The sequence below is a fragment of the Ziziphus jujuba genome, chromosome 8 (assembly GCF_031755915.1).
Source record: "Ziziphus jujuba cultivar Dongzao chromosome 8, ASM3175591v1".
Taxonomy (NCBI): Eukaryota; Viridiplantae; Streptophyta; class Magnoliopsida; order Rosales; family Rhamnaceae; genus Ziziphus; species Ziziphus jujuba.
Genome location: NC_083386.1, coordinates 12,331,972 through 12,350,345, shown reverse-complemented (window position 1 = coordinate 12,350,345; position 18,374 = coordinate 12,331,972). Strand labels below are relative to the sequence as shown.

At 27.0% G+C, this 18,374-nt stretch overlaps 1 protein-coding gene across 1 annotated transcript; it reads left to right on the top strand.

The window, feature by feature from the left end:
* The first annotated feature begins 8,748 nt into the window (after positions 1-8,748).
* Positions 8,749-9,953, top strand: LOC107413509 (zinc finger protein ZAT11). The gene has a single exon (XM_016021469.4). It carries the CDS (start codon positions 8,904-8,906, stop codon positions 9,471-9,473), a length of 570 nt encoding a protein of 189 aa, XP_015876955.2. The 5' UTR covers positions 8,749-8,903; the 3' UTR covers positions 9,474-9,953.
* The last annotated feature ends 8,421 nt before the right edge of the window (positions 9,954-18,374 follow it).

Sequence of the window (18,374 nt, the reverse complement as noted above, 5' to 3'; positions counted from 1 at the left end):
AAAAGAGACAACCTGAGATGCTTAGCCTATTTATCTAGTTCTTTCATACCTAGGCAACTTTTAATATCAACTTTAATTTTTCCTAAGACATTGTGAGAGAAAAACCAGTCAGATTTCTCACAAGGCTTGACTTGTCCATTTACAGTACTGTTGAAAGCACTGTTGGATATTTCTAACTTCTCCCACATTAGCTCTGCAAAAAATGAGAATGTTATCTGTGAAAAGTAGATGAGTAACAAATAGTGCTATGCGTCCTAGCTTCACTCCATTAAATTTCTTGTCACTTTCTCATTTGCATAGCATTCTAGATAGAAGTTCTACCATGAGAATGAAGATGAGTGGAGATAGAGGGTCTCCCTATCTCGACTCTCTCTCCATAAGGATTTTTCCAAATATGCCTCTATTCAGTAGTAGTTCCATAGATACTGATGAAATGTAATTTAAGATAAACTTAACAAATTTGTATGAGAACCCAAAAGAGATTAGGATTCAGGTAATCACTACCTAATCCACCATATCATAAGCCATTTGCATATCAACTTTAATTCCCAAAATGCCTTTCAAGCCTTTTTATACGTTTCATGGAATGCACCACTTCATTGGCTAAAATGATATTTTCTCCAATCCAGCACCTAGGAACCAAAACTATTGATTAGGTGAGATAATTTTCCCCAAGACCTTTATACATAAGTAAGGTTTACGTTGTTTGCCTATCATATTTATTTATGAAATCTATATGCAAAGTCTATTCACATAAATAAAATTCATAATACCTCCATCTCATTAAAATATTTTCCCTTATAATAGCCCTCTTTCGCATATCATAATTAAAGATACTGTAGATGATGATTGCAAAAGTGTTCAAATATTTGCTAAATTAGAAACATAAATAAAGTGTCATAAAGTGTCAGATAATTACTCTCTGTAGAGAATATAGAAGTGAATATCCAATTCATTTATTTACTTTTTATCTTTCAATATGAAACTTATTGAGAAAATCTACAGTGTGATTAATTATGGTTTTCTCATACAATTTTCTACTACTTTTGTTTTCCGCTGTAAATTTTCATACCATATCAACTTTTGTGTATGGTCCAAATCATGCCCAGAAGCAACTTGAAGCTCATTTATTAGAACCCAAGCAAATCAAATTTTTGCACCCATAAAGCATATATGAATTCAGCTAGCTGCTAACAAAGTATATGTATTACAATTCTCTAACTTGTACATAGTTTTCTCTTCCCAAAAAAAAAATTGCTGACAAATATATTTTACATAATTTTCTCTTCCCCAAAAAAAAAAAAATTGCAGACAAAAATATTGTCTTTTTGGGAGAAAAAATTAATATTTACATAGAAAGAATTATTTAGTAAATCCAATCTATTGTAGGTTATATTCACAAATATATTGGTTTGTCCTATACGAAAAAACATAAAGATCTCAGTTGTTTTTTTGTGAAAAAACAAATACAATGAAAAATTAATCCATATAGCAACTAGTAAACTTAATAAACAAAATATTGCAAAATTAAAATACACCAAGTTTATAGTTGGATAAATTAATAACAAAAAAAATTGTATGAAAATTAGTTTAAACTCGATAACTATGTCAAAATATTCATAAAATGTTAATGAGCAAGATATTTTTATGTATTAACAATATAAAATGGTATTAAAAATATTGGCTTTGTTGGGTAGAATGTCCTTCACTGTGGGTTACTATCCTACTTTGAATTAGTATCAAATTGGACTTTTTATTTAAAAAAAAAAAAACAAAAAAGAAATACTTTTATTGAAGGGGAGTATAATTTGTATTCAAAAAATTTGTGTGCCCAAAATATTCGATCAATCTTGCTCCAATTACATCATTCAAGTATTGATTTTGTTGGGTAGAATGTCATCCGCTTTAGGTTATTAAGCAACTTTTAGTACCAACAATAGGTTCTAAGAAAAAATTACTCATATGGAAAAGGTATTCCCTAACGATTTGATCAAGCTTGTTTCGACTAAAACATTTGAATATTGATTTGCTTGGTAGAATGTCCTTCATCGTGGGTATTAACCCACTTTTAGTATTGAAATAAATTCTTTATAAATTCGTAGAAAAATAATTCTTTATAAGAAAGAATTATTCTATTGAAAAATGATTCTAACTTCTATTCTAATAGTTTGTATACCTGAACAATTTGATCGATCTCACTTCAACTACAATATATTTGTGAGGACTTCTGTCGCTTCAGCTGCAACATTTATACACAATAAATCCTTCATATTGTACAACCTATATAATAATGAATTTTGCTATTTATCATTGTTAGAATCATATATGAAATCATTTATCAATCAATAACATTTAGTTATGTATTGATTTTTTATTTTAAAATCTTAATTTTTGTGAAAATTAATTTTTACAAAAATTAACATTTTTGAAAAGCCATATAAAATTGTCAAATAGTAAACGCGTGTCATTGATGATCGACAAAAAAGTAAATTTTTTTTTTTATATAACAATTAACTTCATGTAAAGTGCTAGATTTGATTGTAACAATATCGCACTAATTTGGAAAAAAAAATAATAATTAAATTTTAAATTTTTTTTTTCACAAAATTAAAATTTGAATTTCTAAAACTCTATTGTATATTAACTGTATCCCTAGCAACATTTAATAAATAAATAAAAAATTTAATTGAAAGCCTATTTTTATATATTTAAAGAACTTGGAGATTGACATGGACTATTGGGCCAATGTCTGTATTAGGGAAGTAATTTATGGTGGTTTACATTTTTGGTAGCTACCTAACCATGGTACAATATTTCACAACCGTTTTTAGGCCGCATTTAAGAAGTTACTTTGCTTATCTCTGTGAAAGACAGACATACTGGCAAGTGACAAATAACATATCAAGAAAAAGAAAAAACCTTGCATACACTTTTTTCCTTTTGTTTCTGGAAACGTGGCATATATTTTTGATAGGTACATGATGTTGTCATTGCATGACTCAGTCATCTTCATGGTAATCACGTGCACAAATGACAAAACAAATTAAAAGCCCATAAATGATAAAACTAAATTTGAGACCCGGCCCAAACTAAATTTTCATGGATGTTGGATTGCAGTTGCACAACTTTAATTATACATAATTATAATTTTTCAGTAATTATTTTTCCTCATTATATATATATATATATATGTGTGTGTGTGTGTGTGTGTATGTGTATATATATATATATATATTTACTGTTTCTGTATATTTGTTTGGTAACTTGTGGGAAAATACATGAACACTTACACCATTAAAAAAAAATAATAATAAGGATTGGGCTGAGTCAGATGATTTGAACTACAATATGTATGTAGTTCCTTTTAAGTATGGATGTCTACACTTGATAATCATAATATATATACATATATATATATATATATACTTTTTTCAACTGAACATCATTGGATATAATATGTGGATGCCTAACCACTTACAAATGAAAGATATATGTATAACTTCAACTTCTCTATTGGATAATATCGGAGCACTTATGTTGGACACTTAATATTTTATTTTTAGTAGTTAAACATATATAGGCATCTATTAACGCTTATAAACAGTTAAAACACTTAGCATATATGCTGTCCAGATGGTGCCAATAAAAATTGTGTATATATATATATATATATACGCGCACACACACACACACACACAATACATGCATATGAGTTCATTTTATGATTAAGTTTCAATATTTTACATGTGAGACACGTATGGCTAAAGAAATTTGCAAATTGTAAAGAAAGTGATTAGGAACAAACTTTTTAACGGACGTCATATTCATTTTCATCAATCTTGGAGTTGTGCGAAGAAAATTTTATCATTGGCTAAATTTGAAAATTTTAATCAATATATAATACTTTTATTGCTCTTGTTATGGGTTAACCTTGTGAGATAGTATCCTTTAAAAAAAAAAAAAAATGGAAAGAAAAAACCCTTGTAAGGTTGTGTTTCAAGAGAATTATATATATATATATATATACACACTAACATACGAAACTGTTATTTTGGAATAAGTTATCCATTATTTGACGGGGATAATTATTTATAATCCTAAAATCATACAAATTATATAAATCTAACAATTATAGATAACTATCACCTATCATGTGGTATCTAATTTCATTCACAATAACAGTATTATATATATATATATATATATAAGTTAATTATAATTTTTTTGTGAACAAAATTGATAAAATTAAAAATTAAAAATGACGTGCAATCAATTAACATTAAATATCAAAGCCTAATTGTATTGCATTTTGTAAAACCACGTAAAAGGCACTTAATTATATATATAATATTTGTTTGGTAATTTAAAATTAGTGGTAACTAGGTTAGTATGTGTTTTATAACATTTATTTTAATGCTTCTTCGTGAACTTTCGAGACAGATTTACTGTTTTTTTGTGAGCTAATTATCTTTAAGCCCCGTTTTTTAGTCTTTTATTTTTATATTTCTAATTTAGTTTTTAAAGGTTGCAATTGTCAAACTCATTAATAAATTTATTGGAAAAAAAAGAAAAAAAAAAGAGAGGGATAATAAGCATTTTTTATTATTATTTTTTTTAAGTTCTCCAAGTCATTGAATATAATTTTCAAGGTAGCCAGCTTGCAAAATGTTAATTACTATTATTTCAAATTCCCAAGTGGCTTTCCAAGTAACTCACTGGAACTTTTAGCGGAAACCATCAAAACAAGAAACCCCTTAGATCACAAATTCTGTTCATATTCAGATTCATTCTAGCACATTGAATTTATTGTTACATTAAAATTTTTTTTGAAGTGATTGTTACATTAATTAATTAACTAATATTGCATGCACAGTTACCTTAATTTGATACAATATATATATATATATATATATAAATTCAATTAATTAAATTAATTTTAATTCGATAATTTACTATAGAAGGAGTTTAATCAGAAGGATGAATTAATTTCTTGATGACTTGTGGTCAATGATATTTTAGATAAGATTTAGACAGGATTAGTCAAGAAATCGAGAACCAAATTTATGGATGAGAGACAATTGCCATTGTGCGACAAATAAACTTGAGCAAGATAATTTATTCTTTCTTGCTGCTGTATTTTCCCTTGACAATTTCCCTTGTTCTATTTCAGGCAGCAAAAATTTAGACTTGTTGATGATACTTTTAATATTTTTTGTTCTTATCTGTATTCTTGGTCTTCTAATAAACCACATGTTGTTCCTTTCAATTTTTTTCTTAAATGTGTAATATATATATATATATATATATATATATGCTTAATTAAATGCAAAGCCGTATATTCTTTTCAAATTATTGATGGCAAGGATTTTCTTTACCAAAAACAGTAAAAAAAAAAAAAAAGTTGCAAACATATGATAAAGGAATGAACCAGGATTAGAAACATATATCGATTCTATTTTACATTAATTAATCAAGCAACTAATTATGCTAATTCTTTTTTACACGCATTTAGAATTCACTTCTTCCGAAATACGTAGGTTACAAGTTAAAGATATATAAAGACTTTGCAGAGTGCAATAAACATGTAGAAAAATGAGTGCTAGTAGGTGCAATTTTGAAATTCAACCATCTAAACGGAGTTTTAGCCATTAATATTCCTATCAATTGGATTATAGGTACTTTTAGGATTTAGAGTAAATATAATTAGACTTTATTGTATATTTAGTCGTTATGGAAAACTTGTGGAAAACACAAGGAGTGTACGGTTCGTCTACCTTGAAATCCTATCCCTACTTGATTGATTAAATTAATCTATCCCAACTTTCTTTCTCACTAGTAATGCTAAGAAAACCCCTTTTTTTTTCTGATAAGGATAAAAAAAATGAAGAAGTTTCCTATGAAATTTACTCATAATTTTGAAAAAAAGAAAATAAGAAATAATAATAATCGAAGCAAATACTTGTTGACGCAAGCAATAGAGGTCTTAATACGTCATATTAATTACTTTGACTTGGGCATGTGCCTTGCCTTTGACTTGGCATGTCACTAGCCCATATCCATCTGTACATACATAAATAAATTTAGCTTATGATCTTAAATTAATATATATATATATATATATATTAATAAACTCGTATTATTAATAAAAAATTACGTTTATATTTTATATGGGTACGGTACAAAATTGCAGATAATTCAGCACCATTTTGTGGAAATTAAATAAAGAAAGACGAAAGTCATCCGTTAAATTTCAGAGAAATTGAATCAAGCTCTCTTTCAACAACTCCAAAAATATAGTTGATTTTTTTTTTTGTTTTTTTGGTGGAAAGTTGATTTTGTTGTCTTAAGAGATAAACTTGAAAGTATAAATCAAAATCCAACAACTTGCATCGAATCTATATCTTTGAAACCAAGCTGGTACATTTCTTAGATTTTCTAGTCGTTTAATTTAAATACGCATCCATTGGTTGTCTTTCCGAGTAGGATCCATGTATATATGCAATACAGCCTGCGTCAGCACCATGACATTGCCACTAAATGATATAAATATAATTGCGCCAAAAAAATTTTTTTTTTGATATAATATAAATATAAATATAGGCGTAAAAGAATTTTCTAGTTATTGAATTTTTTATTTTATTATATGATGGATACTTAATGTGACAAATGCTAAAAGAGTATCACATATACCGCAAGTTTATAATATATATATATATATACAATTTGCTACCGTGTATATCGGTTCTACACTATAAAGGCATATCACCAATCTATTATAATAAATTCAAAAATTTAATTTTATTGTCAATAATAAACTGATGGCGTGCCTTTTATGGCAGTGAACTGACATGCTTTTAGTAAAATTATTTACATATATACATATATATATATATATATATATATATATATATGTGTGTGTGTGTGTATGTATATATAATTATATACATAATGATATAATTTTTCTCACATATAGGAAATTCCAATGAATTTTGTCCGAGACACCAGTATAAAAGATTTATATATACAATAAATAACGGTTTTTTAAAAGCTATAGTTTTTATTGTGTTCTGATAAAATTTGTTTGGGATTTCCTATATTAGAAACTCTTTCTATAATTATATATATATATATAGCTTTGCTATAGTGTGTGCTAATTCCGTAATGTAAAAGGTATGCCACCAGTTTATTGTCAACAATTAATTTGAAAATACAGTTTATTGTTGGTAATAAACTTATGGCACACCTCTTATGATACAGTTATGATTTATTTTTTTATAGTAAAATTGTATATATATATATATATGTTATGATTTTAATATTTTTGCTCCAAATTATCTTTCAACTTACATCGAAAGTCTTTATATCTATATATGTATATAATGAAAAAAAATGTTACCAAAACAATTCTCTAGAATTGTCACAATTTATAATTAATTTTTAGTTTTAAAAGCTTGTTTGTCACCTATATCACATTACAATATCTTTCATTATAAGTTATAATAAGTTTATGTAGAATAACAGATTAATATAAAAATAAAGATTACGGGGTTTATGAATATCGCTAGACGCGTAAAAGAAGAACTGCTTTTACACGACACGCCACCCTTCACACACTGCAATTGCTATCCACATAATTATTCTATCTGCGACGATGCCCTTTTTGAGTTCTTGTTACCAAAACGCGACACAAACAGTACTAAAAACTTTTAATCAAATAATGTTAAGGTAGTGGGACTAATTATAATAGTAAATTAAAAAATAAAATAAAACAAATAAAACAAAAACAAACAAACAAGTTCAACGAGTGTGAAAAAGTAGCTACTCCATATCACAAGTGATGATATATCTGGAACACTGGAATGCCTATCATTTCACATGTACTAACATAAATATGTTTAGAAGCTACTGAAAATATTAATAAAATGCTTTCTTTTTTTAATTAATTAGTCATTATCACGTGGTATTGACACATTAATATTTTATTATGCCACAAGAAATCTTCATAAATGTTTGAATATAATTTTTATTAGACTTTTATTTTGTTCTTTTGTTTCACAGTTTATAATTTTATCAGTACTGAAACATATAAAATCATTTATTGAAGTTGTCTTTTTCCTATTGTTACCAGGTGGCAGTTTCCAAAATGCAAACTTTGTGAAAGAAAAAGTCCGAAGTGGAAATATTCACCATCGATCTAATATTAGAGATAATATCATCTAGTAAGTAAGAAGGAAAAAAAAAAAAAAACTATTTTCCGTTCCGAATTTCTACCAGTAAAACACAATATATAGTTAATTTTTATTTATAAAAAAAAAAAAGTTAAAATAAGTAGCAAGAAATGTGAGAACCTTCTAGAAAGACGAAGATTGTAAGAAAGACATAACAGAAAGAAGAGGTTTCAAAAAGTAGACTTTTATTTTGGCTATTTGCTAATTGCATTGTCTCAGCCACTTGCTCATGCTTACGTTGTTGCTTTCGTTTATTACGGTCTATACACTTTCTCAATTCACACTTGGTTAGTTTAATTTTTTTTTAAATTAATTAAATCTAAAACCTCCCCAAAAATTTGATTCGTATAAAAACTAATATTTAATTTCCTAAAATCAGCATCCATCTGTTTTTTCTTATCCTACAAGTAACAAGGTCAAAAATGTCATTCCCAAAATGTCAACCCAATGAAAGAGCTCTTGGTCTCACTACTTGACCTAGCTAGGCCTTTTATAGCTCCCATTTTTCACATTCTATTTATATCCATCCCTTCCTTTCCCCCAAACGTTCTATTCCCTTTCAACACTTCACCAAAAATTATTGGGAAAAAAAAAAAAAAAACCCACTATTCCCACATCCAAACACACCCTTTTAACATTTTGTATTTTTTTTTTTTTCCCTTCCTTTTTGGAATTATGAAGAGAAGCATAACAGAAAGAGAGGTAGAGAACATAACCATGGCCAACTACTTGATGTTTCTCTCTCAAGGAGGCGAAATCGATTCGTCATCGAACTCATCACCGGCTCGGGTTTTCGAGTGCAAGACCTGTAACCGGACATTTCCATCGTTTCAAGCCTTGGGTGGTCATAGGGCTAGCCATAAGAAACCAAGGTTGACCGGAGATGGAAGCTCCGATAATAGCCAATCTCAAGGTTCGTCGCCGATGAAGCCTAAGACTCACGAGTGCAGCGTGTGCGGACTGGAGTTCGCCATAGGACAGGCCTTGGGAGGTCACATGAGGAGGCACAGAGCCGCAATGAACGAAAACCAAGGTTCTTCTCCTCGTCTTCCTCTGCAGGATCGCTTTTCTTCTTCTTCTTCTTCTTCTTCTTCTCCGACGAGAGTAGTACCGGTGGTGAAGAAGACAGATAATAACAGTAGAAGAGTTTTGTGTTTGGATCTGAATTTGACGCCTTTAGAGAACGACATCAAGATCCTTCAGCTGGGGAAGAGTACTGTTTCACTTGTTAATTGTTTTTTGTGATTATCACAATTTTTTTTTTTTTTTTAAATTTTACATATAGGATATTAGGATCCAGGTTTGCTCTTATATTTCTTCTTTTTTCTTTTTTTTTTTTTCTTTTCTTTCTTCTTCTTCTTTATTCTTCATTGTTTTTTTTTTTTTTTTTGGGTCAGTTTTTTTCTTGATTTCTCTTGCTATGTTTATATACTGTGTACAATTATATTTGTTTATTATTAATATTACATAAATTGAAAGCATACTTATGATGGTCTTTTTTTATACCTTTTTAATTTAACTGTTTTTGATATCGTTTATAATTAGCTGGACGAATTAATTTGATCAAAATCATGAAATGAAGGAAAATATGTTCGGCAAAGAAATTGTTGAGCATAGAGAAATTTTATGTGTTTCAATTAATTAGTTAAACCACCCGAAGCCCTTATCTTTTTCTAGAATGTAAGGTAGATTTCCAATATATATATATATATATATATATCAATATATAACACCAAAGAAAAAAAAAAACTAATATAATAGCTTGATAAATTGTCATGCATGCTACCAATTTGGTATAAATCAATCGGATCTTTTTTATTTAATTTATATTTTATGTTCTTTATACCAGAAGAACAAATGTGTTTTTGGGAGATTTTTTTTTTTTTTGGAAAAAGAGAAAAAAAAAAAAAGAAAAGAAATAAGAATAAAAAGATATTGGTTTGGTAGTACGGAATTCAAAGTCAAATAATAAGAATAGAGAGGGAAGGGAGAAGCAAGCTGGCTAGCTAATTTGCATGTACTTACTTGTAAGAGTTTGATTTGAACATTGAATAATTAACTCTGTTTTTATTTTTCCAATTTTAAGTCAATTTATCGTAATTTTTGAAATTAGTTTATTGGCTTTTATCTACTTCTTTCTGTCTTCCTTCTTTTCTTTTTATTTATTATTATTTTTGTATTTGAAATTATGAATCGAAACACTTCGAAAGTGTGGAAATGTTTAAATTCTCACTCAATCTTGTTGTTATCTATTTGATCATGATCTCCATAAAATTGTCATGGCTATCTATGTATCAGTACCCACCTTCGCCAGATCATATATATATACTTCACAATCAGAGGTATCACAGTCATTGATACCAAACTTCCTTAGTTATGTACCTCGCTCTATAGTCAGAGTCATTGGACCAATTAAACTTTCATTCATCAAGACTACCATAATTACAACCAAATTTACCTTCATAGACCGCCAAATCTTTACAACCACAACAATGAACCTAAAAAATAGCCTCACCGGAAAGAGATTCATTAATAAAGCTAGAGAAATTTATGCTTTGCTCAAGAAAAAAAAAAAATGGTTGGTTAAGTTAAAAACTTGAGCTTACTTGAGTATTAATGGAGTTCAAGCTTTGGAGTCAAGGGAGCTCCCCATTTATAAGTGTTTATGCATTTTCAATTATTCATATAATAAGTACTTATCAATAACTCTGTTGTCAAATTACTTATCTTATAAGGTATAGTCCTATTACTAGAGAACTCTAGTGTGAATTTAACATAAAGTATATAAATTAGCATCATCCTAATATATATATATATATATATATTGTAATTTGGAAATTTGAAATTTAACATCGGCCTTATAAATATGAATGATAGTGGAATGGTAATTTGGAAACTAAATTGTTTGGCTTTATTAAAAAAAAAAAACTTAAAGATTCTCGAGTGAATTAGGCAAAATTATAAGGCAATGAAGTATATTCAACTTTTTTGTTTTATTTTATTGAAATGTATTAATTAAACTTTGTATATGTATATATATATATATATATATTGGGATTTGGGGATATCCAACATCAAGATTATTGTTCGAAAAAATAGTATACTATAAAATATATAAAAATAATTACATTTTTGAATTAAGAATTATATAAATAATTACACTTTTAAAAGTAGGAGGATTTATATAATTAAGTCAATAATAATAATAAAAAAAAGGAAAGTGGCGTCCTTATAAAAATAGTCCAGTGATAAAATTTATTATTCCTTAGATAATATAAGAATAGTCCAATGATAAAAATTATTATTCTTTAGATAATGATCTAAATTTGAATTTTCATTAAAAAAAAAAAAAAAACCAAGTGCCTGTTCCATATGTCCTGAATTTTACATGATATTATGATATTGCGTACAAATTTTTTTTTTTCCTTTTTGGTAATAACAATGTTATGTACAATTATTTCAACTAAAAACTAACCTTGGAATTCATAAGTATCTCAAGAATTTAGTAAACGTTACAATCAAAGGACAATGCATTGCAGTTTAAAAGAAAATATCAAACCATGCAACAAATAATAATTAGCATCCATTTTGCCTTTAATTTGTTCAATTTCACCCTCATATAAAAAAAATTTAATAAAAATTATTTGGACTACTATTTAAGTGAAAGTCTTTGTAAACATTGTATTAATTTATTTAATTCAAGGAGTTAATCAAACAAAATAGAATTCAAATAATCCAGAGTTTGAACTCTCACTCTAATATTATAAATAAATAAAAAGAAGAAGAAGCAGAAGAAGAAGAAGAAGAAAAGAGCATGCATGCATGCCTATTTTTTGAAAGTTATCAAATTGAGAAAATTAAACTTTTTTCTAGAACGTACGTCAAATGTCCAATCGGTCGGAGTACGATAATTTTTGAGGAAAAAAAAAAAATTGTAGTACTAGGTGTTTGGAAAATTTCTCTGCAGGGTGGAAAATGTGGGTGCAAGGAAAATTTGATTCTTAATTTTTGAAAAGTTGGCAGGAAAATATTTCTGTTTTTTTTTTTTATGTCAGGAAAATAATTCCATTTTATTCAGATTCTTGATCAATTAATTTATGTATTTTCATAATTAACACAATTTTATCTGTTTTAATCTACACAGTTTTTGTATTTAAATTATATTTTTTTTCCTAGCTATTACTAATCAAACACATCAGAAAGGAAAACTAATTTTCCCTCAAAATTTTACAACTAACTATGATTAAAAAAAAAAAAAAAAAAAACTTTGCTACTAGCCCAACGAGAATCAAAACTAAACCACATATATTTATACAATTTTGATCTAATAGGGACTACTCGGTCCAAATTATACACTATTATATATATATATGTGATTGCCTAATTCGCTAAAAACGAAAGTTTGATAATTAAGAGCTACACCAAGGAAATTTCTTCTGACTTCTAAATTAAGCTATGATAGTGTAATAGCTAGGTTGTATATGGTGCATGTCCTTACACAAAGCTGAAAAATACTGTAGAATTATCTTAATTAATTTTTATATCTAGTATCACAATTTGCATCTTGGATACACCTAAAAGGAAAAAAAAAAAGAATTATCAACCTGATCCAATGATGTCATGCCAACGACATCATTTCGTTTGGTAGTAGTAAAATCACAGCTTCAATAATGAAGTAGAAAAACTTTCTTCCAAGTCATCACGGTTCTAGAAGAAAATAAAAACAAAAATAAAACCTGGAAAACTATACAGTGCCGTGAAGATCAATACATTTGAGAGATATTTATCTTAATAATATTAATTTCTCACTTTTGTTAATTTTGTGTCTTTTTCAACATCTATTCGATTCTTTTGAAAGAAAATTAAAAATAAGATTGAAGACAATCCTAGAGCGCGTGTAAGTGTGTAAAATTGTGTAGTTGGTGGAGTTTGGTTTCCATATGATATTGATAGTTTATCAAGTACGATTGAAGATAATTAGCATTTAAAGCATAAAAAGGCATGCTAATTTCCAAATAAGGATTATATATTATTATGCCTTTTAAAGGCACTTAAAATAATAATAACCATTATGATTTAACTGTCCCATCCATTTTTAATATTAATATGTGGAAAAAGCTTATATATTGTTATTATATAAATTAATATTATATGTATATAACCCATTTGTTACCGGCTACATTATAGTATCTATATATTTAAATATTTATTGGGGTTAATTAGCTAATTAAACTTAATTACTTTTACGATAAGAAATATATACTGTTGACATTTGGTTGTAGAATTAAAACTATATAATTAATTTTTACAGTCGTCATCTAACTAATTTCATTGTCGCAGTCATGGTCATGTGACTATTATGTGTGTTTATATATATGGGGTCACAGAAAGTATGGATGATGGAAAGGGTGCATAGAGTATATTTTGGTTGTAGTTTGAAAGCTAAGCCGCATATGTTGTCAAGCCCCTATGACTTAACTCTTAAATAATTATAACATGATGTTCTAGATACAAAAAATAATTAAATAAAAATAAAATAATTTGTCCAGCTATTATGAAGTGAAAGGTTTATCTATTTTATATGCTTACTAATTAACATTGGAGATGGAGAAATATGATAACTTTTAAAATGTTCTATTTTATCAATATCTTTCTAACGATACAAATATAAATAAGTAATAATTTTTAACATGTATTATATTACTGTATCTTTTTAACATAAATTGGAAAATACTTCTTTGCATATCAAATCTCATTCAAATTATTATGCACATTTATATTTGTATATACAGCAAGAATTTAACAAATTTTCAAAATTTGGAAATGATTTTAATTGAATAATATTAATTTATTTAACTGAGAGCTTGTTTTAAATCATTAAAGTATATATGCATGCAATTCATGAAGATTTTTTTTTTAATTTAGTAAATAAATTTAATTATGTGCTTTCACTTCAAAATAATAATAATAAAAAGAATCGTATAGGAATACAAAGCATTTTGTCGTATATAAAGAGGATGGTCATGATTGAAGGGAGAGCTGGCTCAACCTTACGTAACTAGAAGATGCCCCCACTTTTCTAGATAGATACCTTTTTGCCGCTTATCCCATTTAATTAAACATAAATATTTTTTTTGGTGGGGAAAAAAAAAAGATTATTATAAATCCATGTAATTTGCATAAGCCATTTTATTTCTAAATACCATATTTAATCAACATGAAAATAATTTTGAATATTTTATTTTTTGAAGTTTATTACTTTTAAAAACTACTGTTTTTATGCATAATCTGAATTTAAATACCCCATTCTCAAAAAAAAATAAATAAATAAAAAAATACTACTCTTTTATTATCATTCATAGGTATATAGGCCATGTTTGACTTGGTTTTTGAATTTTGAATTTTTATTTTTTGATGGTTTAATTCAAAAGCAGTTTGTGAAAGTATTTAAAATTTTTTTCTAACAATAACTTCAAACCAAAACAACCAATAATAATAAAGTATAACTTTTAAATTTATATTTAAAACAGTATATCTTTCAAAGAAATAAAAGTAAAAATTATCTTAAACAAGGCCATAACAATGTGTACTAGGGAAAAATCATGAGTTATATGAGCACAAGTCACCGTTCTTATCTTTATCTAACTGGTTAGGAAAAGAAAAATAAACTAAAATAGATATAAAAAGAAAAACTCTATAGTTAATTGCTATCTTCCAAGAATGACCGATTAAACATACAGTAATGGTCGTAGAAGTAAACGTATTCTAGAATGCTGATGAAAGTAGGTACGTGCAAGTATAGTTGAACGGTATATGCTTTCATTATTTATCTTTTTTCCTTGGTGTAAGCAGGTTATATTATGGTCAGACTTTTTTTTTTTTTTATAAATTTAATGAAAGATTAAAATACCCACTTTTGTTAAATTTGCTTGGTGGTTAAGAAAATGTTAACCCTCTAATTTGACTTGCATGCCCGACATCACTGGGTTTTCCACTCATTTATTTGATTATTTTACCAGGTTTTCCATTTAATATTCACTGTTTAGGACTCACATTTTTTTTGTAAAGTAATAAGATTAATTAGCATCCAAATTGGAGAGAAGAAGTTCTATATGTCATATCCCATCATGCATGCCGAGTTGGATTAGGTTTTTTTTTTTTTTTTTTTCCTGGACAAAGCCCTTGGAATGGTTATAATTATTTAAATTTGGGCAGGTCAAAATTCAATGCAATATAGCTTTCCCAATGCACATTTTATTCTTAAAACTCATTAATATTTTAAAATATCTTTTAACATATTTTGATATGACTAATGACATATGGCAATTATTCTAAGTGACAGGCATAATTCTTGGCCATGTTACAAAGTCTTCTATTATGATTTATGAGATATCTCCGGATAGCTTTATCCAAAAAAATAAATAAATAAATAAAAATAAAAATATCTCCTAATAGAATTACATTTATATATATTTTGATAATGTACTAATACATAATTTTTACTTTGTGTTAACAGTATATTAATATAATAAATATTAAAAATTATTACATGGTTATTTATATTTTAAATTTAAATTATTAATTAAAATAATATTTTATGTTTTTAATTTTTAATGATTAATTGAAGTGACAGATTAACATTTTATATGTGGGTGTAATTTTCAATTTTACATTGAAAAATGTGTAGTATGTATGTTTGAAAAGCCCTTGGTATTGAAGAAGCAAATCATTGATTATTGGTGTGAACTTAGATCTAGTGTCGGCTGCAAATAATATATACACAAATAGATAATGTGTTGCATGCGTGTTATATGATCCTATTATAAATAATTAAGAAACGGAATACATAACTGCTTACACAATTCCTAAAAAAAAAAAAAAAAAAATTTGAAAATAAACAAATACGCATTTGCTATGTAGAGAATGAGTCAGTAGGATGTGCGAGAGTTCCGTTGACCAACAATAAGCTAAGAAGATCAAGTAAATGGTGACGTCCGGACTAATCTAATATATTAAAAAACTTTTTTATTTTATTAAAAAAATTATTATTAATTTTAATTAAATTGAAATAATTACCAGATTGTCTCAGGATAGACAAATTAGTCATAATTATTTTACAGTCACATCCACATATATCCAACCTTTTTAATCCATCTCTTCAAGAGGTTTTTTTTTTTTAATTTTTTATTGAATCTTATATGCCCCAAACAATGTTCTAGTTAAGTCTACACTGAATTTATATGGAAATTTGTAACAATAATTTGAAAAAAAAAAAAAAGAGTTAATTAAGCATTAGTGAACAAGTCCAAAAATTGGATTAAAAGTCAGAAACAGAGGAGTCGTCTATGTGGTTTGGTGTAGAAGTATGTGTATCACACACTTCTAGTGGGGGAATTTTGACTTGCGTAGTATTGACTTCTATTTTGAACATAATTTACTATGTGTTTGATTATTAAGCTTTTCTGGTTTGCATCATTCTTCCGTGTTCATGACCTGTTCATGAAGTCAGGCTCAAAAATTTTTGCTTACTAAAAAAAATATAAAAAAAATTCAATATTACATGAAAAATTTGTTTAATTTTTTTTAATTATTGATATAAATTAACTTTAGAGATTTATATGGATGACTTTAATCTGTGCGCGTTTTTAAAGCAATAAGAAATCCTTTCAAAGTTGTGTCGAATAAATTATTTAGATCATCAATTTAGCCACTAAAAGAGGAAGAAACAGCTTGGAAAATAAGTACAAAATGCAAATTGGGAATTATAGCGTACAGTGTACTCCAATATATAGTTAGCAAAATAGTCACTTTTCAGTTTTCACACTTTCGAAATAAAAAAACGCCAAATTACAAATCCAAATTCCATTATGAGTCATAATCAATCTTATCTTTGCCTACATATTCTCCAGCTCATATTAATCAAGTATATCCTACGTGTTTGTTTTTAAAGGATATATACATCCAATTTGTAATAAGGAAAATTGACAAGGTTCATGCATGTATATATATATATATTGTTGAAGGGTAGTGTTTCTTAACCAATTATACAATATTTAACAGAGTATCTTTGATAAATTATCTAAATTTTAAATGGATACATCCAAAATTAAATGTGTACAAAAATTGAGAAATTATTGACAATTTAAGGTCCTAATTTATACACCGTTGAATTTGACTATCTTATCAAATACGTACATATAGAATGGAATTGACTTGATTGTTAAAATATATGCATAGTGGATCTACTTTCTATTGAAACTTTTGAAGTAGTTCAATATGGTCTATCGAATATTAGAGCATCTTCAATTATTTTTTCTATTAGAGTTTATGTGGTATTGATTTTTGAAAGTGTTCATACTTATGTGGCATTCTCTCTATTTAATAGATAATATTTTGAACAATTTTTTTTCCAATAGATTCTGTTTAAAATATTATGGAATGCTAACATGTAACTTTTTTATTTTAAAATTATATCTAATTAAAAAAAAAACTAAAAACTTGTGTAGGATTTTTTTTTTTAACAAAAATCAATAAAAATAAATAAAATGCTGAATCAGTCTATTTAACAGAGTTTTCAAAAGTAGATAGTGTCCTTCACCGCTTCTTTTTTTTATTTTTTATTTTTTATTACCATATCAACTTGGTAGAACTAATACACAGAATGATTGAAGATGATTTTTTTTAAATCCTATATATTTATCTGATGTGACAGAAAATTTTTAAATGAATAAAATGTACAGAACCATTGAAGATGCTCTTAGAGACGTGTAAGATCTTAAGTTTGAATTCTGACACAGATGCTCTTAGAGACGTGTAAGATCTTAAGTTTGAATTCTGACACTCTATATTTAATGTGCTAGATGTGTAAGGCCTAACTCCTAACAATTGCTGAATTCGTTAAATATATAAATACATACATATATATATATATATATATAAAGCATATATTAGTATATACTAATCAATATGTAATTTTACAAACTCAAATTAAGACTACATGGTGTACCTAATATAAATAAATTTAGTGATGTCAACTCAAAAGGTAAGAAAAAGAAATTAAGCATTAATCAAGTTAAAAGGTTTTGGTAGCTGAACCAACTTGGGTGAGTTTGCGTCTGACTTTTCCAGCTTATATAATTATAGAGC